Source organism: Sprattus sprattus (genome assembly GCF_963457725.1).
Source record: "Sprattus sprattus genome assembly, chromosome: 1".
NCBI lineage: Eukaryota > Metazoa > Chordata > Actinopteri > Clupeiformes > Clupeidae > Sprattus > Sprattus sprattus.
The window spans coordinates 41,097,790-41,123,369 of record NC_137920.1 but is presented as its reverse complement, the minus strand read 5'-3'; the positions used below and the strand labels follow the sequence as shown (position 1 = coordinate 41,123,369).

General features: G+C 40.4%; 2 protein-coding genes across 2 annotated transcripts in view; one reads left to right on the top strand and one right to left on the bottom strand.

Annotated features, from left to right (window-relative positions):
- Window positions 1–289: 289 nt before the first annotated feature.
- LOC308360005 (atlastin-2) lies at window positions 290–16,183 on the top strand (the record flags this gene model as incomplete). Its single annotated transcript, XM_080831733.1, is given in 15 exon segments — window positions 290–358; window positions 362–374; window positions 8,497–8,780; window positions 9,221–9,355; window positions 9,641–9,745; window positions 10,564–10,614; window positions 12,276–12,332; window positions 13,040–13,132; window positions 13,217–13,355; window positions 13,728–13,855; window positions 13,943–13,999; window positions 14,169–14,240; window positions 15,245–15,676; window positions 15,924–15,938; window positions 16,073–16,183. Coding segments are annotated over 15 exon segments (1,761 nt in total).
- Window positions 16,184–21,868: 5,685 nt separating this feature from the next.
- The window catches only part of LOC308363864 (lysyl oxidase homolog 4), a gene marked incomplete at its 5' end in the record, with an annotated part of 19,584 nt that continues 15,872 nt past the window's right edge, over window positions 21,869–25,580 (bottom strand). Inside the window, 3 exons of the mRNA XM_080836752.1 lie at window positions 21,869–22,250; window positions 22,443–22,554; window positions 23,951–24,087. Of these exons, the coding sequence (XP_080692878.1) occupies window positions 22,183–22,250; window positions 22,443–22,554; window positions 23,951–24,087 (317 nt within the window). The 3' untranslated portion in view covers window positions 21,869–22,182. The remainder of the gene's footprint in view (window positions 22,251–22,442; window positions 22,555–23,950; window positions 24,088–25,580) is intronic.

Here is a 25,580-nt window from a genome sequence, read left to right as displayed (position 1 = left end):
CTTCCTCATGCAAGCGCTGATACTACGGCAGGATTTTTGCCCTCTTTCTTCTCTAGATTCTCTTCTTTGGTCAACCTGTAACAACTTCCAATAATCTCATAATTGGTCCTGCAGGATGCTAGAGAGAGTAAACAAGTTTAGTCTACTACTAAATGCAGCCTGTATAGTAGAACAGAAAATTGTAATTTGTTTTTAGGTTTAGGACATGAGACATCCTGCCTAACAAGGATAGGCCTTTTACAACTTCAGCGTCCACATCTGGTATAGCTATGGACACGTCATTCAAAAGATGGGTTCTTACATCCAGGTTGTGTGGGAAAGATGGACTGTGGAGAAGAAAGGAAGGTTGATTAAAAGTTAATTTAGAATTCCAGGTACTTTTATTGAACAATTGTGATTATATACAAAAAAAAACATGTTAGCTTACCTTGTCTGAGGATCATATCTCTACGTGTTGTCAGGATTATACATTTTCCGCACATAATGAAAATGCTGCTCCCTGTTAAAAGCAAAAATAGTATCAGGGTTAAATTCAGTCACATTAAAGTTCAAAGCAGATAAAGAAATGTGAACACATACGGTAAGTGATCAAAATGCTATGTAGATGCTAGTAGAAGGAGAGATTATAAGGAGATATGGTCCATAGGTTAGTTCCTCTTCTGTGTTGGCTTTGTCTTCAAGGGCTGCGATGTCTCCCCAATGTCCTTGCTCCGTTCTCACAACACACGTAGCGGTTGGTTTCTCCACACGGCAAACCCACAGCAAGCCCAAGATCTCTGTTCTGTGTGATGTTCTTTCCCCAACACATCATAGCATACATGTTACATTTCAGTTATAGGAAGGTAGAATACACAACTTAACATAATGTGTGTTTGGGGGTCTAGTTCAAGGTGTAAGGTGGGGTGTGATGGAAGGGTATGGGGTCTACCTGAAAGGTGTGAATGTGAGACAGGGAGGGTCCTCCTGGCCATTTGGGTGTTATTGAACGTGGCATGAATGTGATGCATTCTTGAGGGGGAGGAATTCACATGTGTCCCAACCCCTTAGAAAGTATATGAAAAATACCAATGTTCTTCACTGCAGACCGCTTCTTACGCATTTGCTCAGGATCTGTGCTGCCACCATCACGGCTAATAACGGTCAGCCAAAAAAACGCTCTCAAATCTCTCGTCTTGTTGTCCTTTGACGCCTTTTACACCTACATCAGGTCTAATTGATCAGACCCCAGACAAGCTCTCCTACTGATCCATGTGTGTGTAGTACTAGCCAGGGTCTTAAATTGACTCCCATTCTTTGGGGTGTACGCAGGGATCCCGCTTGACTCCTGCCTGCACGGTCCACCCTTGCGTGATCCCTGCTAAGCACTTCAGGACCCTGAGTAGAGATCTCGCCAAACATGCTTTCTTTTTGCTTCTCTATCAGGCAAATTTGGAGCGAGAACTTGTGAAAAAAAAGTAAATGCCAGAACGAAACGATTCATCCTTGAAACTACAAACTAGCCTACATTACCTCACCTGCTTCCACTTTGCACCGGCCTTTAGTGCAGACAGCGTGTGAAGTCATGAATGTTCTCTTTAAGATGTGAATGTGTTGATCGAATCATAATCTCTCCCAACTGCTCTGCCAAATACCTCAGACTGCAGAAGCAAAACTGAACAAGGAAAAGGAAAGAACAGTTTTTGGTTACCGAAAACCTATTTTTGGAGTTAAGATGAAACATACTGCCAAGGCTCCACAGGTTCCAGCAGGTGTTTTGCATTCAACTAAGGGACAAGGCGCATGAGCAGCACCCAGAACACGATGAAGACCACACTCTTAAAGGTAAGACTGTCCACCTAAAACTAGGCTATATGACAAGAGTTAAAAAAAATGCCTGTGGCTTGCTAACTAGGCTAGTAGACTAGTTTAAAGACCTGTTTTGCACACAGGCTCTCGTTTACTATAGAAAAGAAATGGCTGGCACCCCACCCCAGACTTCCCTTACCCAAGACTATTAGTACAAAGCACAAACCCATCACCAAATAAATGTGTAGGGCTAGCAATCAGCAAGAGACTTGCATGTTACAATATGTTGTATTGTTTTACTTAAACAACACCTTTTCAATGCGTAGAGAGAGAGAGAGAGAATAGTTATTACAGTGCATGAAATGCCCTGTATTGTTATTCCTAGGCTTCTTATTACAGTGCATGAAATGCCCTGTATTGTTATTCCTAGGCTTCTTCTTCTTCTTCTTATTCTTCTCACCTTTTTCTGCAATTAATTCAGCCCGAACCGCTTAACGTAGAAACTTCATTCAAACTTTGTCGCATAGGTCTTGTAAATGTAAAGGACACTTATGCTATGTATTTTTCACTTTTCTAAACTTCATACTTTTTAAGATATTAAATAAAAACGAATCTAAATTTTCCCATTGACTTACATTGGGCCATTATGACATCATAATAGGGTTTTTAAACTGGCTTGCACCTGTGCTTCACTGACACCTGCGCCAAATCCAAGGAACCTCTTCTCTGTCCCTCTCAATTTAACTGTATAGGAACATTAAGACACCTTCCATTCTCTACTTTTTTTTCTCTCCATCTCTCTCTCTATCCCTCTCAGTCTACTTTCACTCACACTCAATCTCTCTTCTTCACTCCATTTTTCAATATTTCACTCTCTTTTTCTCTTTCACTCTTGTTCACTCTTCTTTCCTTCTTCCACTCTTCTTTTCTTTCTTCTTTCCTTCTTCCACTCTTCTTTCCTTCTTTCACTTTTCTTTCCTTTCTTCTTTCCTTCTTTCACTCTTCTTTCCTTCTTCAACTATTATTTCCTTCTTTCACTCTTCTTTCCTTTCTTCACTCTTCTTTCTTTTCTTGTTCCACTCTTCTTTCTTTTCTTCTTTCCTTCTTTCACTCTTCTTTCCTTCTTCCTCTCTTCTCTCCTCTCCTTTCTTCTTTCCTTCTTCCACTCTTCTTTCCTTTCTTCTTTCCTTCTTTCACTCTTCTTTCTTTTCTTTTTCCTTTCCTAACTTTTGCATTTCATGCACTGGTATTTCCTTCAGGAAATGCATTTTCTAGTTACAGTGCATGAAATGCCCTGTATTGTTATTCCTAGGCTTCTTCTTCTTCTTCTTCTTCTTATTCTTGTTACCTTTTTCTGCGATTAATTCAGCCCGAACCACTTAACGTAGAAACTTCATTCAAACTTTGTCGCGTAGGTCTTGTAAACAACACTTATGCTATGTATTTTTCACTTTTATAAACTTTATACTTTTTAAGATATTAAAGAAAAACAAATATAAATTTATCCCATTGACTTACATTGGGCCATTATGACATCATAATAGGGTCTTTAAACTGGCTTGCACCTGTGCTTTACTGACACCTGTGCCAAATCAAAGGAACCTCTTCTCTCTCTGTCCCTCTCAATTTAACTGTAACTAGGAACATTAAGACACCATCCATTCTCTATTTTTTTTTCTCTCCATCTCTCCATCTTTCTCTCTGTCAACTTTCTCTCACACTCAATCTCTCTTCTTCACTCCATTTTTATCTCCTTTTTTCAATATTTTCACTCTCTCTTTATCTCTTCATCCAGAGCCACTCTTGTTCACTCTTCTTTCCTTCTTCCACTCTTCTTTCCTTTCTTATTTTCTTCTTCCATTTTTCTTTCCTTCTTCCACTCTTCTTGCCTTTCTTTTTCCCTTCATCCACTCTTCTTTCCTTCTTCCACTTTTCTTTCCTTTCTTCACTCTTCTTTCCTTCTTACACTCTTCTTTCCTTTATTCTTTCCTTCTTTCACTCTTCTTTCTTTTCTTATTTCCTTCTTCCACTCTTCTTTCCTTCCTTCACTCTTCTTTCCTTTCTTCTTTCATTATTTCACTCTTCTTTCTTTTCTTCTTTCCTTCTTCCACTCTTCTTTCCTTTCTTCACTCTTCTTTCTTTTCTTCTTTCCTTCTTTCACTCTTCTTTCCTTTCTTCTTTCCTTCTTCCACTCTTCTCTCCTTTCTTCACTCTTATTTCCTTTCTTCTTTCCTTCTTTCACTCTTCTTTCTTTTCTTCTTCCTTTCTTAACCTTTGCATTTCATGCACTGGTATTTCCTTCAGGAAATGCATTTTCTAGTTCTTATTATTCTTTTTACCGACTTCTGCGATTAATTCAGCCCGAACCGCTTAACGTAGAAACTTCATTCAAACTTTGCTGCGTAGGTCTTGTAAAGGACACTTATGCTATGCATTTTTCACTTTTCAAAACTTTATACTTTTTAAGTTATTAAAGAAAAACGAATCTAAATTTTCCCATTGACTTACATTGGGCCATTATGACATCATAATATGGTAATTAAACTGGCTTGCACCTGTGCTTCACTGACACCTGCGCCAGATCCAAGGAACCTCTTCTTTGTCCCTCTCAATTTAACTTAACTAGGAACATTAAGACACTTTCCATTCTCTACTTTTTTTTCTCTCCATCTTTCTCACTATCCCTCTCAGTCTACTTTATCTCACACTCCATCTCTCTTCTTTATCTCCTTTTTTCAATAATTTCACTCTCTCTTTATCTCTTTATCCAGAGCCACTCTTGTTCACTCTTCTTTCCTTCTTCCACTCTTCTTTCCTTCTTCCATTTTTCTTTCCTTCTTCCACTCTTCTTTCCTTTTTTATCCTTCTTTCACTCTTTTTTCCACTTTTCTTTCCTTTCTTCACTCTTCTTTCCTTCTTTCAACCTTCTTTCTTTTCTCCTTTCCTTCTTCCACTCTTCCTTCTTTCATTCTGCTTTCCTTTTTTCATTATTTCATTCTTCTTTCTTTTCTTCTTTCCTTCTTCCACTCTTCTATCCTTTCTTCACTCTTCTTTCTTTTCTTCTTTCACTCTTTTTTCTTTTGTTCTTTCCTTCTTCCACTCTTCTTTCCTTCTTTCATTCTGCTTTCCTTTTTTCATTATTTCACTCTTCTTTCTTTTCTTCTTTCCTTCTTCCACTCTTCTATCCTTTCTTCACTCTTCTTTCTTTTCTTCTTTCACTCTTTTTTCTTTTGTTCTTTCCTTCTTCCACTCTTCTTTCCTTTCTTGTTTCCTTCTTTCACTCTTTCTTTTCTTCTTCCTTTCTTAACTTTGCATTTCATGCACTGGTATTTCCTTCAGGAAATGCATTTTCTGGTTCATGTTTGTTAACTTGGTAGCTTGCTGGCTAGTTAATATATTAGGCTAGCAAAGAAGCATTCACAATTGCAAACCTGCTACTGGTAGTCAGTTGCTATTTAACTTGAAATTTAAGTTACTTGTTTTGTAAGATAATATACATTTGAAACGGTAATACTCACCGTCTGGAATTTTACTGGTTTACCTTGAGCGGTAACAGTACCTTCCCTAGTAGTGATGAATGGTATGGGTGTGGCTGTATGTTTTCGCCTGTGTGTGTAAAATGGGTCTTGTATTTCTGTTACAGAATAACATCGATGATGAAGATTTCAAGCTGACAGAGTTTTCAGATGATGATAGCTACTATGATCAAGAGGAATGTTTTGTGGAAAAGGACAGAGCCTAGTAGAAACTGGAAGTGCAGTATGGTGCCTGATGAGTTTGACTTTTCTTTCTGCCATACTATGATACCATCTTTTTTTGTGTGTCATTGCCAATGCACATCTCTGAACCGCTAGACGTGTTTTCAAACCGTGGATGGAGCTTGGGGTGTCGAGTATCTAGAAGCTTCAGGGACTCCAAAGAAGAATGGAGACTCTCAAGGTGCCATAGGATGTTGGAAGAATTCCCCCTAGAATTGCATCAGGGTTTAGTGGGTTCACTGCAGACCAGTGCAACCAACTACTCTATTTTGTTTAGATGACTGACATGTGGCTTAAGTTTATGCAAGCCATTATTATCTGCTCAAGTGTCATCTCATTTGATGGACTTGAAGCAGCTGACTGCTACTTGCAAACATTTTTGTCTAAGTTTGTTGAACTGTGTAGACCCCTTCATTGCACGCCTAATATGCACTTCCATTTAAAAGAGAGCCTGTTAGGGTATGGCCCTGTCTGTCTTTGGGTGTTTCTCGTTTGAGCAGTTCAATGGAATGTTGAGACAGCACACATCAATAACAGACATGTTGAGGTTCAGGTCATGAGGTCAACAGCTTCAGATGCCACTGCAAAGAACCTACGCTGCTGAAATTATTAACATTCTGTCCCCAAAAGATGTGGGTTCCTTGTCACTATCACACTGATGCAATGTGCATAAAACTGTATTCATGTATGTCAGAGGTTTACATGGTCAAAGCATTACCTTATTAAAGAATGTTGTATTAACATTGGTCGGCGAACTTGGTGTCAATCTGTGTCTGTAAAGTGGTGTGTCTATAATTCAAGGTTTGTAGAGATTGTCCTTGACCCAACAGCAGAGGTTGGCCCTGGAATTGTGAAACTTTTGTAAAAATGCAGGCCTCTATTATTCAGCATGTAGTGACTGAACCCTCACCCAGACAGGCAACTCCATACCACAACTGTATAGTTAAGTCCAACTAAGAAGAGAGTCATTCCATTGTGCACAGTGGTATAGGTTTAAGCAAAGATATCTTTATATTTTCCTTTGTTTACATTTGTTTTACTGTTTGTTTTTTGTAGATTTGATATATTTTCAATTGATTTTACTTTAAACTGTTTGATATCATAGTTATTAGTGTTTGGCCTTTGTAACAGTAGAGCCAGAGAACACCCAGATGTCAAACAGTATGTGTGAAAGCACTTAACATGAGACTTTTTTTTTTTCGATAAATGTACAGATTTAAAATAGAAAAGCGTCAGTCAAGAATAGAAGTAGTTGTAAAGCACAGATTGAACATTAACACCTACTTCCCTGAACTACTGATTGGAAGGGAGAGGGGAAATGAAACCTCATTAAGTTGAACTATTTCTAACTATTACAGTAGGCGATGTGCGCATATAGCTAAAATATAAAGATGGACCATGACAGCTTATTCAGTTAAAAATGAATTCAGGGTAAAATGAATGCAGCGAAATAAAAGGGAAATCTGTGGGAGAAGATTTGGTTTCCAGCAAGATATTGACCCAAACTATATGGCCAAACCTTAACACAAATGGATTAAGAACAACAATGTTAATGTTCTGGAGTGGCCAGTTAAGAATTTGTGGCTGGACTTAAAAAGGGATTGAATGATTATTTTTCTGCTGATCAGTGTCAAAAAAAGGCTAATTAAATCAACCATGATTCAATGTAAAACAGTAAAAGGTGAAAACCTCCAAGGGGGTTGAGTACTTGTTATGGGCACTGAAGATTTAAAAAAAAAATCCTGAAAAAAATAGCTGATTTTACAAAGCTAGCTGTAGTAGGCCTGAACGTTATTCAGGTTAGCTACTTTAGCATTGAAACCATGTTGCCCAACAGAATTTGTCTCACATTGTTTTTCACGCATTTGTAAAACCTGGTGGTGGGTGAAGTATTTAAGATGTGTACATTTTGAGAGGTAAGATGACATACGCAGCCTGTTCCACAACTTATGTAGTTACCACTCCAATCGTTCTTAGCTGAAAACAAATGCCAATGCAATATGGGAAGGCTATGCACAATATACTACACTTATCTTGGAACTTGTGTACTAGTCTGTTGGGCTTGCCATTCCATTGTGAAACCTGTTCTGGGCAAGTATCAACATTGAACCCTGTCAGTCAGCCAGATAGCTTCATCGAGGTGTGTTCTCATGGGGGGCATGTTAGCCACTGGCACCTGGCTGGAAAAAAATAATCTTTTTGTTTATGTTCATTCATACACACACACACGCCACACCCTCATACAGTATTAGGGGTGTAATGGTACGTGTATTCTCTCTGAACTGTTCGGCACAGGACTTTGAAATTGGTATGTGACTTCCTTGGATCGCTGTGCCATCTGTGCCAGACAATTCAGGTAAAAATAGTCTATTTAATGTATTTATTTAATTGTAATGCTACTTGGGCAAAACAGCCCAAAAGAGTTTACCCGGAGAGTTTTGGCAGTGCACCAAGTGTCGGTTTAGCTTGGTTAGCCAGATTGGTCAAGCTCAATGGACAAGGATTTGTGTCAAACTGTATGCCAACATTGTTCAACTGCAGTTGGATATGTCTGTGGTTGTACCTCAAACATTTAATTAATGACTGCATCAGCTGTGACAAAAACAGACCGGAAGGCAAGTCCTTCCCAAATCGCTCAGGCATTTATCGCAGCAGATATGCAACCGTACTCGGTCGTAGAAAATACAAAAACAATGAAAGCATGTGGTCAAAGTGCTTGAGCCCTTCTACAGTGTACCTTCACTCGTTTAGTCAGTCTGTATAAAGGAACGCAAGCTGCAGTTCAGGAATTATCAACAGATCAGAGTCCTACCATGGAGCTATTGATGTGTTATGTGTTATTGATTTTGTCTTCTTGTCAATATGACATTGTTTGAGTGTTTGTAATCTTTGAACCAATCACAGTAGATTAAATAGTCAAGCAATAGTAATGGTCTTTTTTTCCTTTGTTTAGATGTTCATGGAGCTTGTGACCTGTCCATTAAAAAAGGCCTAAAAGTCCAGTGTGAAGGAGACCCAATGGACCTGCTAGAAGAAGAGGAGGGGCCTGGGCCGGTCCAGATTGTGGTGGCCAACGAGGAGAATCACGAGTTTTCTCTAGACGAGGAGGCCCTGGAGCGTATCCTGCTGCAGGAGCACATCCGAGACCTCAACGTCGTAGTGGTGTCTGTGGCTGGAGCCTTCCGGAAGGGCAAGTCCTTCCTGTTGGACTTCATGCTCCGGTACATGTATAACCAGGTCAGCTCATGAGTCCATTAATGTGACATGGGAGGATATTGTTTTGCCATGATACTATACACCTTGTGAGTTGTTCCATCACTATGATTGAAACAGACCTTTACTTAGGCCACCAAATTAGGGATGTATGATAGAGGTTGAGCATCTGGCCACAGGGTTAGGGATGCAGAGGTGAAGGTTAAGACAGACAGCACTGGACATTGGTCAGTCTAACTGGTGAATCTTCTTACCAAGATGAACTCAGTGTTGTAGGAGCTTTATGAGGTTATCTTAGTTTAAAATGTAAGAAAAAAAACTAAAATATCAAAAGACAACTATTTAGTGTAAGGCTGCACCATAACACAATCTGAAAACATTGTAGGTATCGGAATATTTTCTGAATGCTCTGTATTTATTCTGCTCAATATAATCCATCCTTTTTTGACATATTGTGTCTGCAGAAGTCAGATTTCTGGCTGGGAGGGAACGATGAGCCCCTGACAGGGTTCAGCTGGAGAGGAGGCTGTGAGCGAGAAACCACAGGCATCCTGGCGTGGAGCGAAGTGTTTGTAGTGGAGAAATCAGATGGAAACAAGGTAGTACACTGATAAAGAATATGGTTTAAGGTTTGGGATTATAGGTATTTGTATTGTGGTTGCTTTGCTTGTATGTTGACCATGTTGTATATGATATAAATGTATAATCTTTTCTGTATATTTAAGTGTTAAATGTGTCCCAAAAGGTATTTGGAGTCTAACAAACTACGAGTGCTAAATATAATGACTCTGTTTTTTAATCATCATTAGTAATGTAAAGGATGAATTCGTTCTGAGAATGTTGGATGTTTAGCCTATTGTGAGCCCCATTTGTGTCTGTCCCAGGTTGCTGTTTTACTCGTTGACACACAGGGAGCCTTTGACAGCCAGTCCACCATTAAGGACTGTGCTACTCTCTTTGCTCTGAGTACCATGACCAGCTCTCTGCAGGTGAATATCACAGTTTGAACTATGTCTTATTAATGCCACACCTATGTAACACCGTTTAAGTGATGCAGGTTATACCCTGTCTATGCCTATTCTGATTGGGTCTATTGGTATTTAGTGTTGAGGCCTTTTATCTTTTGTAATCTGAAGCCACAGTTTTGTTAATGCATTATTGACAGAGTTGTTATAGTGTTAATCCTGTTATGCTCATACATGGAAGTGTGCTTGCAGTGCTAGCATGAAGCTAAGTATATTACATTAATGGCATATCTTGTTTTCACAGTGGTTTATATATGCTTTACTGTATATATATATTTTAATTATATAAGGCTTTATTTTGTATGTTAAAGTTTTACGAAACCTTCTCCAAGTAAACTCTTAAGTATAACCTTTGCCCCTCGGTATCTTCCTGGAGGAGTTTTTAGGCTTTGTGTCTTTTTTACCCTAGGGTTAGGGTTAGATCTAAATGCATTAACGCATGATTATCAGAGTTATAATGTTGTTATCAACATTCTAGTTGTTAGCAACCCGGGTCGTGCCATTCATACAAGAATCAACCTCTGACCACACCCTGTCTGACTCAAGGTCAAGAGGTGGGTCGAGAAGCTGAGTGAAATACCCCAAGAGCTTCCTTTGATGTCTCTGCTTGGGTAGTAGGAGGAAGCGATGGAAACAATAGGTGGCCTACAAACAGAAATAGGTTGTTTACAGTCATGCTTGGAAGTTTGTCATTTTACAGGCAAGGCCACTTGTCCTTTGATGGAGCACATTTTTACATTGCATGCACGTTTTTGTTTATGTTTATGTTATTTGTCTTCTAGGTATATAATTTATCCCAAAATGTACAAGAAGATGATCTTCAGCACCTTCAGGTATAAAATGTTTCTGTTTTTATGATATTTGTTGTTGTTTGTTGTTTGAACAGTAATTCATTCCATGGGCCCGAATTTGAAACTGCAAAGTCAATGATGCACATGCCTGACACACAACAACAGCAGCGCCACACAAACTGGATTTTCCCACAAGCTTCTCTTCTGGTTTTTGAACACCAAGCTCCAATGAGTTGTTTTGGCGGCACCAGGTCACCAGACGGTCAATCTCCCACTTACAGGGCAGACTCATTCACACCAGAGATGAGTTCGCTGAGGGTGGTGTGGTCTGAAAACTTCAGAGGCTTGACAGACTGATGCTGGAAGTGCTGCTGTTCATGTACTGGGAGGAGAGAATGGCCTTGTGGGGAACTGATGCTAATGCTTAGGGGGTTGGAGGTAGCTCCACGTGCTACCGCTCTCAGAGACAGGAAGTCTATGGTCCACCTGCAGATGAAGTCAGGCACACTCCACTCCAGTGCCTGTCCTGCAGCTCAGCCGAGGCAATGGTGTTGAATGAAGTCCACCTGAAATCCACAAACAGGATCTTGGCATAGTTGCCTGAGAGTCCAGATGCTGAAGGATGAGGTGGAAGGCCTCTATTCCATCGTCAATAGATTTGTCGGTTTTGTAGGCAAACTGCAAGGGGTCCAGGAGAGGGTCTGTGATGGCCGTTGTCACCGTGAGGTCGGTGTGACCGGTTTGGAGTCATTAAGTGCTGTGCTCCTTGGCTTTTATGGCATAAGGATTATAGTGGAGGACTCCAGTGAGGTGTTAAAGGCAGAGAGAGCTGTTGTGGGGGGGGGGGTGTACTTTGTGGGGGTTCTGTCTCTCGAACAGCCTGATAATGTCCCTAGTCGCTGTTGGGCTGGGGTGGGCGGGGGAACTGGAGTGGGCATTTGAATGGACCCAGACACTGCTGGAGTGGGCATCTGAATGGACACAGACCCTGCTGGAGTGGGGGAACTGGAGGTCTGAAGTTGATGTTGATTGCTGGGAGCACAGTGGATGGTGTCTGGACTGTCTCTTTGTCTTTCAGACCATATTTATTTCATGGGCTGTGAACCAAAGGCATATTTCCAAGCACTGATTCCATTGGCAGATAGACGAATGACTGCTCTATCTCACTGAATGTTGGCATGTGTTTTGCGGTTCCATACAGTAACGTTAGACTGTTTTACAACAGGGAAGCAGATCACTGGTTCAAATTGGGTATGCAATCAAATAGAACACTAAATCGTATTGGTGTTCCTTTCTTTTATGTACATTACTGAAGGCTCTGATGGATGACATTGGATCTGTGAATATGATCAACTTTTATTTTTGGTACTGCAGTGGACTAGCTCTGAGATTTCGCACAGAGATTAGTTTTATTATAATGTATATTTCACCAGATTAACAAACTGCACCTTGTGCAAAACAGTTCATAGGGAACTACAATGTCAAGATCACCTAAAGGAGTTATCAAGTTTGGTATGAAACCACTACCATGACTTTTCCCAGTAGGGCCCAGTAGGGTTGGGTCCTGGTGCGCAGTTCTCTTTCCAAGCCTTTTTGAAATGTGATATGGCACATTATTGCAATTTTATAATGTTTGGCAATAAATGTATTTCATTTAAATTAAAACTGCATTGTTAAAGTTAAACTTGTGCTCTGTTTCACAGCTTTTTACAGAATATGGACGACTTGCCATGGAGGAAGTCTATTTAAAACCCTTTCAAGTATGATTTATGATTTTCAAGTATATAAACCCTTCCAACTCGTCCAGCCCTACCAGTTTACCAGAAGTCAGCTAAATGTGAAAAAAAAAAAACAACATTCTGATTACCTTCTGATTACCTATGTTATAGGCTAAGGGTACTTTGACTGTAAAACATGACTTACTTACAACAGGATGATTAAGGCCATCTTAAGGCCACCCAAAAGACAGCACATTTCCCATCAGCCCTTGTAGCCCTTTGCAGATGCCTCTTTTTAATCCTCATAACTAGCAACAGCTGACGAGCGACAGCAGTCTTCTGACAGTGTTTTTATAGGCTGCAAAACTCTATACAGGTATACAAATGCTTCCAGTTATTCCTGTTTAAACATACTAAAGAAGTGGATGCAACAGTTCTAGCAGTTTCTCTAGTCAAGAAGTGAAACATTCAACTAGTAAACTAGTAACCTCCTCTGGAGTATATGTTAACTTATTCAAACACCTCTAGGACTATTCATCTGTGTTGGGACCTAGAGAATACTAATGCTAAGCTATGCTACTAATGTGTGTTTAATACGGTGTTCTCACTTGGGGATGGATTGGCAGCGTGACAGCTCTCTAGCCAGCCTTCTCTAACACTTACAAAAGTGAACATTTAATAGTGTGGTAACTTGCTTGTAATATATCTTGACATGGTTATTAGAATAATACCCCCCTTTCTTCCAACAGTCCCTAATGTTCCTCATAAGGGATTGGAGTTACCCCTATGAGCACGAGTATGGCCTCGAGGGAGGAAAGAGATTTCTAGAGAAAAGGCTTCAGGTAGCATTTTTGTATATTATCAGCTTGTTCTTTTGTTATTGGAGTTGAGATGATGAGTTAAAATGTCCTCTTGATATCTGTCAGGTAAAGCAGAACCAGCACGAAGAGCTGCAGAATGTCAGGAAACACATCCACTCCTGCTTCTCCAACATCCACTGCTTCCTGATGCCTCACCCTGGCCTCAAGGTGGCCATCAACCCCAACTTTGATGGAAGACTCTATGGTAGCTCTACACTGCCCCTCTGTGGTTTAAAACATGTACTGCATGTGACCAAGCGTTTAAAACGGTAATCCTTGTCAAAGGTGATGGAGAACGTGATAAAAAGGCAAAACCTTTTTTTCTTATTTCTTTTTTTACCCTCTTATTTGTCAAGCACTTCTCTGTAAATACTAGTTCAAACCACTCCATTCGGGGATTCCTTAAAACTCTGAAATGTTGTTGACCTTCAAGTTCCATGGTTTGTGTGCTTTCCTGCATATACAATGCCTATGTGTATCCATAGATGTGCTCATTCTCCAGATATGTCAGATCTTTACAGTTCTATGGGTGCTTTATATCATGAGAGCATCACTTGGTTTTCTCCAATCCCCACAGATATTGACGAGGACTTCAAGAAGGAGCTCATCAACCTTGTTCCACTTCTACTGGCCCCTGACAATCTGGTTGAGAAGGAGATCAGTGGGTCCAAAGTCACGTGTAGAGATCTTGTACAGTATTTTAAAGTGAGTTCATTTTTTCAGATGTTTGTGTTTCAGATCATCTTTCGCATTGTCTCCGTCATGAATGTATTTGTTGCTGTGTTTCACAAGGCTTATATGAAGATATACCAAGGAGAAGAGCTGCCGCATCCCAAGTCAATGTTACAGGTTGGTTTGAACAACTTCAGTAATCAGTGACAAGTCTTAAATATCAAAGATATATGTTTATTTTGTATATTGTGTGTATATGTTTTATTGTGTGTGTATTTATATTTTTTAGTTATATGGTACGATTTTGTGATTTGTGAATTTTTTGGTATGTCTGTTTTACAAATAGGCAACTGCTGAAGCAAACAATCTTGCGGCTATTGCTGGAGCCAAGGACATGTATCACAAAAGCATGGAGCAGGTAAGGTTGGCAGGGATTCTGACATCATGTATCACAAAAGCATGGAGCAGGTGAGGTTGGCAGGGATTATGACATCATGTATCACAAAAGCATGGAGCAGGTGAGGTTGGCAGGGATTCTGACATCATGTATCACAAAAGCATGGAGCAGGTGAGGTTGGCAGGGATTCTGACATCATGTTTCACAAAAGCATAGAGCAGGTGAGGTTGGCAGGGATTCTGACATCATGTTTTACAAAAGCATGGAGCAGGTGAGGTTGGCAGGGATTCTGACATCATGTATCACAAAAGCATGGAGCAGGTGAGGTTGGCAGGGATTCTGACATCATGTATCACAAAAGCATGGAGCAGGTGAGGTTGGCAGGGATTCTGCAAAAGCATGGAGCAGGTGAGGTTGGGAGGGCTTCTGACATGTATCACAAAAGCTTGGAGCAGGTGAGGTTGGGAGGAGCAGGTGAGGTTGGGAGGGCTTCTGCTAGACCAGCATCCTCTGCACTGCTTATGGTCTGGAACTATCAGCACACCTCATGACTGCAGGGATCACAGCAGCACAAAGCCAAAGAGAAATTAGCCATAAACCCCTTCACTTTCAGAAAGACTTTCTGCTCACTTTCCCATAAGTTCCTCCACATAACCACTGATAAAACAGATCCATACACAGCATCTTTTCTTACCCCATCAACTGCATAGATCACCTTTCAAATGAAGACTAGACCTCTGTTATCAAACTGCTCTCCATTGTCCACAGATTGGCAGGACAAAAAAAGGACTGACAAGGTTTTAATAGTTTGTTTCTGGTGTATTACCCTAGCCAACATTCAGCTAGTGAAGTATGGTTTGACTAGGTAGACATAGTTGCCCCCAGACATAATTTGTTCCAGTTTTGAAGAATCACTATTCACACTTTACACTTCTATTCTGCAGTGATATTTTCATGGTGGGTTTTGGAGAGTGGTCTGAAATCCTAGGTTCACCATTTTAAGGCCATGACTTTATTTCTCACAGGTGTGTGGCGGTGACAAGCCCTACATCGCTCCCACAGACCTGGAGCGCCGGCACGCTGAGTACAAACAGCTCTCGGTACGGCAGTTCCGCACCGTCAAGAAAATGGGTGGGGAGGATTTCTGCCGGCGTTACCAGGAGCAGCTTGAGGCCGAGCTGGATGAGGCCTATGCCAATTTTCTCAAGCACAACGACGGCAAAAACATTTTCTTTGCTGCCCGTACACCAGCAACATTATTTGTGGTGATGTTTGCCATGTATGTTATATCCCTGGTGACTGGTTTTCTGGGCATAAACTCTGTTGCCATGGTGTCTAACTCCATCATGGGTGTAGCACTGGTGTTCCTCTGCACCTGGGCGTACACCAAGTACTCGGGCGAGTTCAGAGAAGTGGGTGCAATGATTGACCAGATGGCTGAGCTGCTGTGGGAACAGGTAAGTGTGTTAAATATTCTTATGACCTTTTGTGTTTAATCTTGACTTTCTTTGTCCACTCTGGTTGTCTTCTGCTCTATGGATGGGTCTTTGGTCGAAGTCTGTCTTTGTCACTCTGGAATACAGAGGTCTGATTTGGAGTCTTCAGATCAGTCTTGCCTCATTTTCCTCTTTTTAGCTCTTAGTTAGTTTGTCTCAAACTTCCCATCTTAATTCTGTTTTTCCTTCTCATCTTTGTGCTACTCAGAGAACTCCTAGAAAGGTGAGCTGTTGGAGGTCTGCCGTCTCGTGGCCGACGTGTTCGTTAATTCACATAAAGATTGTTCTTGATTGCAGTTAATGCTAAGCAGCTAACTGCTGAATGCTAACATCTGCACACATTCCCTCGTTCTCCAGGTGCTTTCTAAAGTGTTTGAGCTGGCCAGGAGTCGAGTCTCATGGGGCTTCGTCCTGCCAGCGCAGAGGAAACGACTGCCCTCCAACAACAATGTCAAGAAGAAAAACTAGCGGCTACATTTTTGGCTATCTTCTAGAACACCTTTTAGGACTTTCTATACATACTATATACACATATTACATGGACATTCTTCTTCATGGTCTCAACACTGCTGGTTTGGTTTTCACTGTACACTGATTGAAAGCACATGTTGGGTGCAGGTCAGCACATTGATTCTTGAATTTCTTTACACCCCCTGTACATTCATTCCAAATGGTTTTGTTCTCCGTCACTGAGGGTGGCTGCACTTGTTCTTCATTGGTTTGACTTGACTGAAATCATGTGCATTTTTATGACACTGTCCCCTTTCCTTTTCATACCTCGTTTTTCTTCTTTAGGAGTTGAAGCCACTAAGCACTCATTACAGGGAGCATTCATATAGGACTAAATCATTACAGGCAGCATACATATAGGACTTAATCATGACAAGGAACATTCATATAGGACTAAATCATTACAGGGAGCATACATATAGGACTTAAACATTACAGGGAGCATTCATATAGGACTTAAACATTACAGGCAGCATACATATAGGACTTAATCATGACAAGGAACATTCATATAGGACTAAATCATTACAGGGAGCATACATATAGGACTTAAACATTACAGGGAGCATTCATATAGGACTTAAACATTACAGGCAGCATACATATAGGACTTAATCATGACAAGGAACATTCATATAGGACTTAAACATTATAGGGAGCATTCATATAGGACTTAAACATTACAGGGAGCATTCATATAGGACTTAAACATTACAGGGAGCATTCATATAGGACTTAAACATTACAGGGAGCATTCATATAGGACTTAATCATGACATGGAGCATTCATATAGGACTTAAACATTACAGGGAGCATGCAAATGGGACTTAATCATGACATGGAGCATTCATATAGGACTTAAACATTACAGGGAGCATACATATGGGACTACATTAGATGCTTCATGGGCAGATGATGCAACATGCAGCTGACCATAGTCCTTCTCACCTTTTATAGAACCAAAGTTTACATACTGAATACTATCGCTAATTTTGTACATTGATCAGTGACACTTTTGGATGCCCTGCTGGCTTCAGCTCGATTGTATGTTGTGATCATAATGGCTGTTGTGTACTCATCCCCAGTGATGATGGTGTAGAGAGGGGGGTAGGGTGAGGAGAAGACAGGGGTAATGACACTTAGTCGTCTTAAAATAAGACATCACACTTCTAGTGAAAGAGGGCCTCACTACATTAAGATTTGATCATCCACATTCATTGAAAATATGTTCTTATGTTAAACACTCAAAAGCTTAATCGGACTTGTCTTAATGTTTTGCAGTGTTGTTGAGCATACACAACAAATAGATGAACAATTCTGATGGCCTCTTAGACAGTAGAATGGTCAGTCCCTCCATTATTCGATTTTTGCATTATTCCCTGTTGTATATTACTATGACATGTCATTGACAATTCCATCCAATTCCACCCTGACCAATATATGTTATTAAGTAGGGTTTGTTTCTTCCTTTTTAAAATAACTAATCACAAATGAGGGCATGTGTTATGAGGTGTAAATGTATAATTATTACATTTTCTATATCTTTTTGTAGCTGAAAGAACAATGGTTTTCTGTAGGCCTAAGTGCAGTTTGTGTAAAGAATGCTTTTGTGTCTTGTGTACATTTTGAACATTGTTTTATTTGCCTTGAGCATCAAACAGTTCCAGCCATGCTCACCAAGCAGATGGAATGTTTATAATTTCTTGTTTTCTGTTGCATTGTAAAATTGTTTCTGTAATTTATTTTTGAATACCAGAATAAAATAAACTGCTATACATAAAGTATGTTTGATTTGTATAATGTGTAACTTTCGAGTTGACCAAGAATTTGGTCGAATGAAGGGAATTTTTGTGTGAATCAACCATGTAGAGTAGGCCACCAGAAGCATTAGCAAGGGCGTGTGGTGTATACAGAGGCTACTGAGGATACAATTGGATGAATTAAACAAACTTTTTCTGTGAAATGTAAACCAGTTGTGTTACATCCATTGACTCATTCATATTGATGACCCTTCATTTTCCAAGTGTTTGATCGAGAGATTATACAATGGATTAATCTGAAAATCAATTGATGGTATGACAGTATATCAACCATAATAGTTGCTTGCAAGAAGAGAGGACACTTGACACTTGCTTTGGAAATGTTAAGGATGCTTACTGGGGCTATCCAAAACCTCCCTTATGACTCGGGTCACAGTAGGGTCCACCTGGTCCCTCATTACAAACAGAGGCTGAAATCCAGTGAGCCTGAGCTAGGAACTATTAAGAAGTGGAGTCCTCACTCAATGGTTAAAGGATGTTTTGACTGCACAACATGGAATAACTTTTGTGACACTAGCAGGGACCTGGAAGAACTCAGCTCTGTGTTGAAGAAGGAGAAGAAAATACATGTTAGCAAAAGTTGGGATGGTCTGACCTTTGCAAATTACTTAAATACATTCTGTGTTTGGCTTGACGCATCAGATTTCTCCACTGAATGTAACTTAATTACAACTTGGCTGTAGCCAGCCCCTGGTTATAACGGCTAAAGAGGAATGTAGAACACCCAAAAAGATCAGTCCAAGAAAGGCAGCTGGCCCTGACAGGGTCAAAGATAGGGGAGGGGACAACTTAGTCCTGTGTTGGGACAGCTTTTTTTAAATGTCACTTAATGCACACCATAGCCCCACGGGATGGACAGCTTCAGTCAAAGTACCAGTACCAAAAATGACAAAACTGTCAGTCTTAAATGATTATTGACTAGTTGCTTTAACATCAATTGTAATATTGAACCTCGAGTGGATTGTTTGAAACCTGTTTTTATTAAGGAATTAAGTGCAACATGGACTTGACCCTCTGCAATTTGCATGTAGGAAAAAGAAGAGTATTGAGGGTTCGCTTTGGTTTTTGCTGTATAATACTTAAGTCATCTCAACCGGCCCAAACAAAATGCTTGTGATCTTTTTGTAGATTTTTCGTCAGCATTATATACTATTAGACCCCTTATTATGATGGACAGTTTACTGCAGTAAGGAGTAAATGGTCACATGATCAGATGAGTAGAGTCCTTTCTGACTGATCGTTTACAATGTGTTAGAGTCAATGGGCCAGTGTCTTCTCCTATTGTTCCTGAGGGCTCCAGCAGGGAGGGCTGTTTCCACACTTTTATTCATCCTCTATGTCAAATGAACACATCTGATCATTAAATGAGCAGCTGACACAGCAGTCGTGGGTTGGATTCAGGGTGATGATGAAACCAGCTACTGGGTGTGGGCAGATCAGTTTGTTGGTTGGTCCAGTTTTCTTCAGTTGAACACCAAGAAAACTAAATAAGTAAAAATGTACAGGAATTTGATTGAGTATTTGGTATGTCCCTTCTTCTGCTACAATGACAGCAAACACTCACACTGCAGCAGGGCTGGGCACAACCAGATGCACCTTGGGATTGGAATTGGGATTGGGATTGCATTCTCATGGAATACTTGGCTTTCCCAGTCTTCAAGTGCTCCATAAATGCTGGAGTAGAGTTGTGGTCAGGTGACTGTTAACACTCCTTGGGCTTATTTGGTCTTCATGTAGCTGCAAAAGCTTACAAATGACTGCAGTAACCTTCTGCAGTATAAATCCCTTCTCTACAGAGATGCAAAGATTTCTCTGAGGATTGAAGTGGTACTTCTCCTTTGGTCAGGGTGCAGGTCTCCAGATCCAGATCCAGAGTAGGCACAGCAAGCCCATATTCCCACCCCCATGTTTCACTGTCTGCTTGCTCATCCCCTGTTACTGCCATAAAGCTTACACTTAAAGTGCTTTAGAGACGGCAACATGGTCTCTCAGACTACTACCAGACAGCTGATTGGAGACTTGCATTCTCTATTTAGCAAGTTCTGTGTCTGTGATGAAGTTACTGTTCTATTTCTCAGTGAACAAATCTTTATGTATTGAGCTTTTTGATAGTGTGGTCACGTTTAATGTGTCTAAATGGTCTGTCTATTTTAATGCAACTGACCCCAAAGTGTTGGATGCCATGCATAACCCTTAGACAGCTTCCGTATAGCCATGATTTGTCGCTGAGAAGGCCCCTCTTGGCTTAGAACAACAAATTGACTTCTGACACATTAACTCAGTTCTAATGCCATGTTTCCCATGTATAAGCAATGATGTGAGGCACCAGCATCTGTATAAAAGGGGAGCCATGGCTGCAAGGTGATTTACTTGATCAAGTAGATGAAATCATCATCAGTGTCATCTGAATGTTTCCTTCAATCGAAGGATAGAACTCTTTTGTACAAGGATTAACATGGTCAATGCCACACATTTGAATATATATTTTTTATTTACATGTAAAAACTTTTTGTGTTTTTAAATGTTTGTGAATCCTCAAACCTACTCATTATTTCCAGTTTTCTATGAAAATATTAAGGTGCGTTTAGAATATTGGACCCCACTGTATGAATGTCAGCCTACTATGGGTATGGTTTATTTTTTCCACCAGTGTTCCTTTTTGTTATCTACAAGATGTTCAGGGTTTGTATCTCAGTTTGTTCCCTTAGCTATCTGTGCTAGCTGACATTGCATTTCATTCGTGGGTTAACCAAGGAGCTGTTGAAATAGACCAGATACCAGCGTTTAACTCAACAAGAACACATATGTCATGCCATATATAGCATCAAATCAGCTGAATGACTTTCCTAGACACTGGGTAACTTTCTCGTAGATATAACAAAGTTTATTTCAAGTATTACTTGGAGCGTAAACCATACAAATACAAATTTTACCATTTGAACTCAGAGTATCAGAGTCACAATTCTTTAAATAAACTTTAACAATAGTAACAAAATGTAACAAGAGAATACAGATATCAATTTCACACTGACTGGAGCTTAATCCAAAGGCCATATAAATCAGTACATGACAATATGCAGTGGACTACACAGTTTATGTAGTACGAAGCACAACTGCAGAACTGACTTTAGTAGCTCAAACAGACAAAGGAGCACATCGACTGGACACATGTACCTGAATCCTATTGTCATGAAATATGTATTACATGTATGTACAAGATTTCACAAACTGATAGGTATTGATTATCAAAGTATCCTAGTATTAACCTACTAATGATGGAGGTATATGTTTGTCACAGGTGCAGCTGTAGTTGACAGATTACAATAAATCTGAGGTGGAAGGCAGAGTGAACTGAAAGACTTGATATGACATGAGTAGAGCGTGGATCTCATTGGTAACATTGCGTCATCAAATAAAAGTAGATAGCTAAAGAACAAAACATCCCCTTTGCACACACACACACACAGACACACAGACACACAGACACACACACACACATACACACACACACACCCACACACACACACGCACGCACGCACGCACACTTTTAAAACAGAAATGTAATGCAGTTAAACTTTCTACTTTTAACCGTTGGCCAAACTGTCTATCTAAACAGAGTTTAGCATGTGCATTCACAGGTAGGTTTTTGTACCTTGTTCTTAATCAAGTGGATGATAAGAGGGGAAAAGAATAAACTCTTTGAGAAAACGGAATGCAGGTTTTTATTTGGAACCATCCCTGTGATTCATGAAGCGATGTAATCATGGTTATCCCCAGCATGTAATGAAAAGGAGTTCCACCTGCTAAAATTATTCCAAAACAAGTTGAATCTCAGAGTCCAGACTGAATTATGATTTAAGCTACGCTGCCTCTTCTCTCCACATATTTATCTTCAGTCCTTGTCTCTCAGAGAGCTCCAGGTGTCTGAGGGTAGGAAGCGTTTACTTAGTGAACCGGTGAGGAACTGGTATTGTTTCAAGTCTGTCTCCCTTTCTCACTACCTGCAGTTGATGCATTATACTTTCCATGATGTGAGGATAAAAACAATCTTAGCCTCCTGTTCTGTCACCTTGCAGGCCTACATGTATGTAGTTTATATGTTCTTCTGTCATCGTGCAGGCCTACATGTATGTAGTTTATATGTTGTTGGTGATCTGCAGTTGATGCCCAAACAGGTCCTCCACTTCAGCACTGTAAGCATCTCCTGAGAGGGGGAAGGCAGGAAGAATGTCAGGGATCACATAATAGCAGAAACTACAAAAAATCTACTGCCACCACAAACAGATAACACATGTAGTTAGCCTTTCACTGTAAGTTTTTGTTGTATTCAGATGTCTGAACAAACAGTATGATGCCAACACACATGTGATGATCCCACTGCCTCTACTCTACTCACCTGCGTGACAGCTGTACACGAAGACCCTGGCACCATCATATCTGCAGCGGCAACGCATCATATTATTGTGGAAGTCTGATTCGGCCATGTCAAGTGATGGGTTGACCTCCACCTGTTGAAATAAGACCAGCATGTGTCAGGTAATGCAATGCCTCTTGTGTACACGTCTGCAAAACGCATGGACCACTACTTGTGTGTGCACTTCTGTCTGCATATGAGGGTAAGCAGGGGCCTGTCTGGAGGAAGTGCCTTCTACCTCCTGTGGCACTCCAGATAAATGACCTCAAATAGGTTTCCAGTTTTTTACATGAAAAATGATCCAATCCACTTTTTTTTTTACACATACAAAGTTTACATGCATCACAGCAGGGTCTCTTGTTTGAAATTGTTGTTGGAAAGGTTCAAATCTAAGACAAAATGCTGAACTACTGCATTCAGCCTTAAATGGCATGAAGACAGGAACACCAGATTGTCTGGTTGATTCCTAAATAACTGTGCAATCAAGGAGAGTCATTCTGGGGTGAATGTGTGTTACGGTTTTAAATGTATGTTCCTAAAATTGGAAACCCACTATTTGACTTCTTTCAAATAAACCACCCTTTTCAAAAGAAGGCAGCGCTCACATTCCCTCCGTCACTTAATCACACTCTTTTGTTTTGTCTCATGGTAACCCAGAGTGATATGCAAGGGTGTCCCATTAAAAGTCTTCTGAACTTTTGATCTCAACAATATTCTGCATGTTTGTCATTACAACCCTAGGAACCCATCTTGTGGTTGACACACACACAGGAAATAAAGTGGCACCACTCCCTGCTAAATGAAAAATGTTATCTTGCCGTCTCCGTTTGTATGCACAAACAAAGTAACTATGCTGTGACTTCAGCACTTTTATCTGCATAGACACAGAAGGCAGACGCCTTCCAGTAAAGTCCACATCATTGGATGTCACCAGGCAGTTTGAAAACACACTCTTTTTTCAAGGGGCAAGAATTAAGGGAGGAATCAGTGAATGTGTTTCTTTATTTTTCAGAATGAGATGATCTCAATAGTGACTCTTATGGTATTTTCATTTATTCATGATAATGAGCATGACACTGATAATGTGGCAGATGCTTTCTGCAACCTTCTGATCGTTACCTGAAAGGTCCGGAAATAGGTAAGCACAAGTACTTTTATTTTGAAAAGCACTATCCCAGAATTAGTACATATGTTAAATAAAGTTCTCTGTCGGTCTGATGTCCTTGAATGCGTCCTTCCTACCACCATATACTTTTGCACTTTTTGGAATTGTAAATTCTTCCGGAGCTGTGTCATGGTCATGGACATAGTTTATGTTCAAATGGTACAGCAGTCTCAAAGATAACTTGAACTGCTCTTGGTGACAGGTTATTTGGACTCTTTAGACAAACTAATCTAATATTGGAAAACATTTGGAATGGTTTGTTCTCTGCAGCATAGCTCTTTCTTTGGGCCACCAATAATGGTGAGATTAAAGCTTAGTCTCTAACCTGGAGTATGTAGTCGCCTGGTCTGATGTCGGTGATGTCGACCCACTGGCAGTCAATGTCATGGCGATAGGTGTCCCAGCAGCCCACAGAGATGCCCTGCTCTCCCATGTTGTAGCAGGAGAAGCGTTTATGTTGACCTGTCGCCCAAGAAATACTTTAGTCATTTTGATATGTGTTTTTTTCTTAATATAATCACATTCAAATATCACGATCCACCCTGATGTCTACAGCAAGTAGTGAAATACTTCTAAAGATACACTTCTGCATCCTAATCTAGGCCCATAGCATCCTAACGTAGGCCCATTCTACATCCTAATCTAGGCCCATTCTACATCCTAATGTAGGCCCATTCTACATCCTAATCTAGGCCCACACCTACATCCAGTCACAGTAGATTAGCTCATGCTCTGTGCACTGTATGGTAAGGCTATATAGACCATCAAAGGCTTATGGTGGGCACTACTTGTGCTAGCCCAGAGGTCTCTAAATCATGGCTGCGCCTACCAGGTGGACAATTAAGGGCTTATACCCCAGTGAAGAAAAGTACTCTTTTCTGATTGGCTGGCAGGTGTGTGATATTTCTGTATAACGGCACCAAATATTCACCATGTTTCATCAACATTCTTTAGCAACACTCTGGAATCTAGTAAATCACAGTTGACTGAACTGAACAGAGTACAGAAAATCTAGCAATATGTATAAATAAAAAAACAAAAATTTGAAGGGGGTGAATAAAATAATTTACAGGAACTGTATCCTCACTGGTCTTACAGTATGTGTGCTTTCCAATCCCATTCCCTCGCTCCTGCTACAAGTTCTACATACTTTAGCTTCAAAGGCTTTCAAAAGCTTCCTCAATCGCATCTTCAAAAGGAATTGTTCACTCAATGAAGTAAACAATGCTCACACATCATAACCATACACTGTGGAAGTCGCCTATGAGCCACGGAGTCAGCCAGCAAGTTTGTAACAACCCTCGATCAAAGTAGTTTTGCAGCCAGACAGAATATGTTTTAATAAGTCAACACCTGCACACAGCTTCTGTCTTCACCCAACCACTGACTGAGCTTCTGCGGAGGGAGGACATCATAACTGGCTCCAATACATTTGATGTGGTTAGCCCTCAATACTCTCCAGCTGATCATCCTCTTCTCAACACTTATACAGTAAGTCTACTTTCCTCTTCTTGTTACTCTTTGCCTCCTGTCTGACAAAGTAGCCCTACCCCATGCTTTCCAATGGTCAGCTAAACCAAACCCTGCTCTTCCATTCTGTACCTGTCCAATGTACCAGATGTTTCTCAAGGATTCCATTACTTCCCTGTTGTCACTGTTGGATCAGTATTCTTGTCTGCTGGATCCTTAGACTGTGACAAAGTAATCTCCAGCTTTGTGTGAGTACATCTGAACTCCTCTACCAAGCAGGTCATTGGTAGCGTCCTCCCCCATCCAAAGTGACAGGACTAAGACAGCAGCCCAAGCCATTTCCTAACTGCGTTATTTAAGCTGTACATCTTATCCTACCTCCTTCCTCTGCCATGTCTCTGCTGTCTGGCTAGTGTAATATGTCGTCTTTAATCTGTCTACTAATGTGTCTCTCTCCTCTCCCTATAATAGGGCCATTGCCTGCA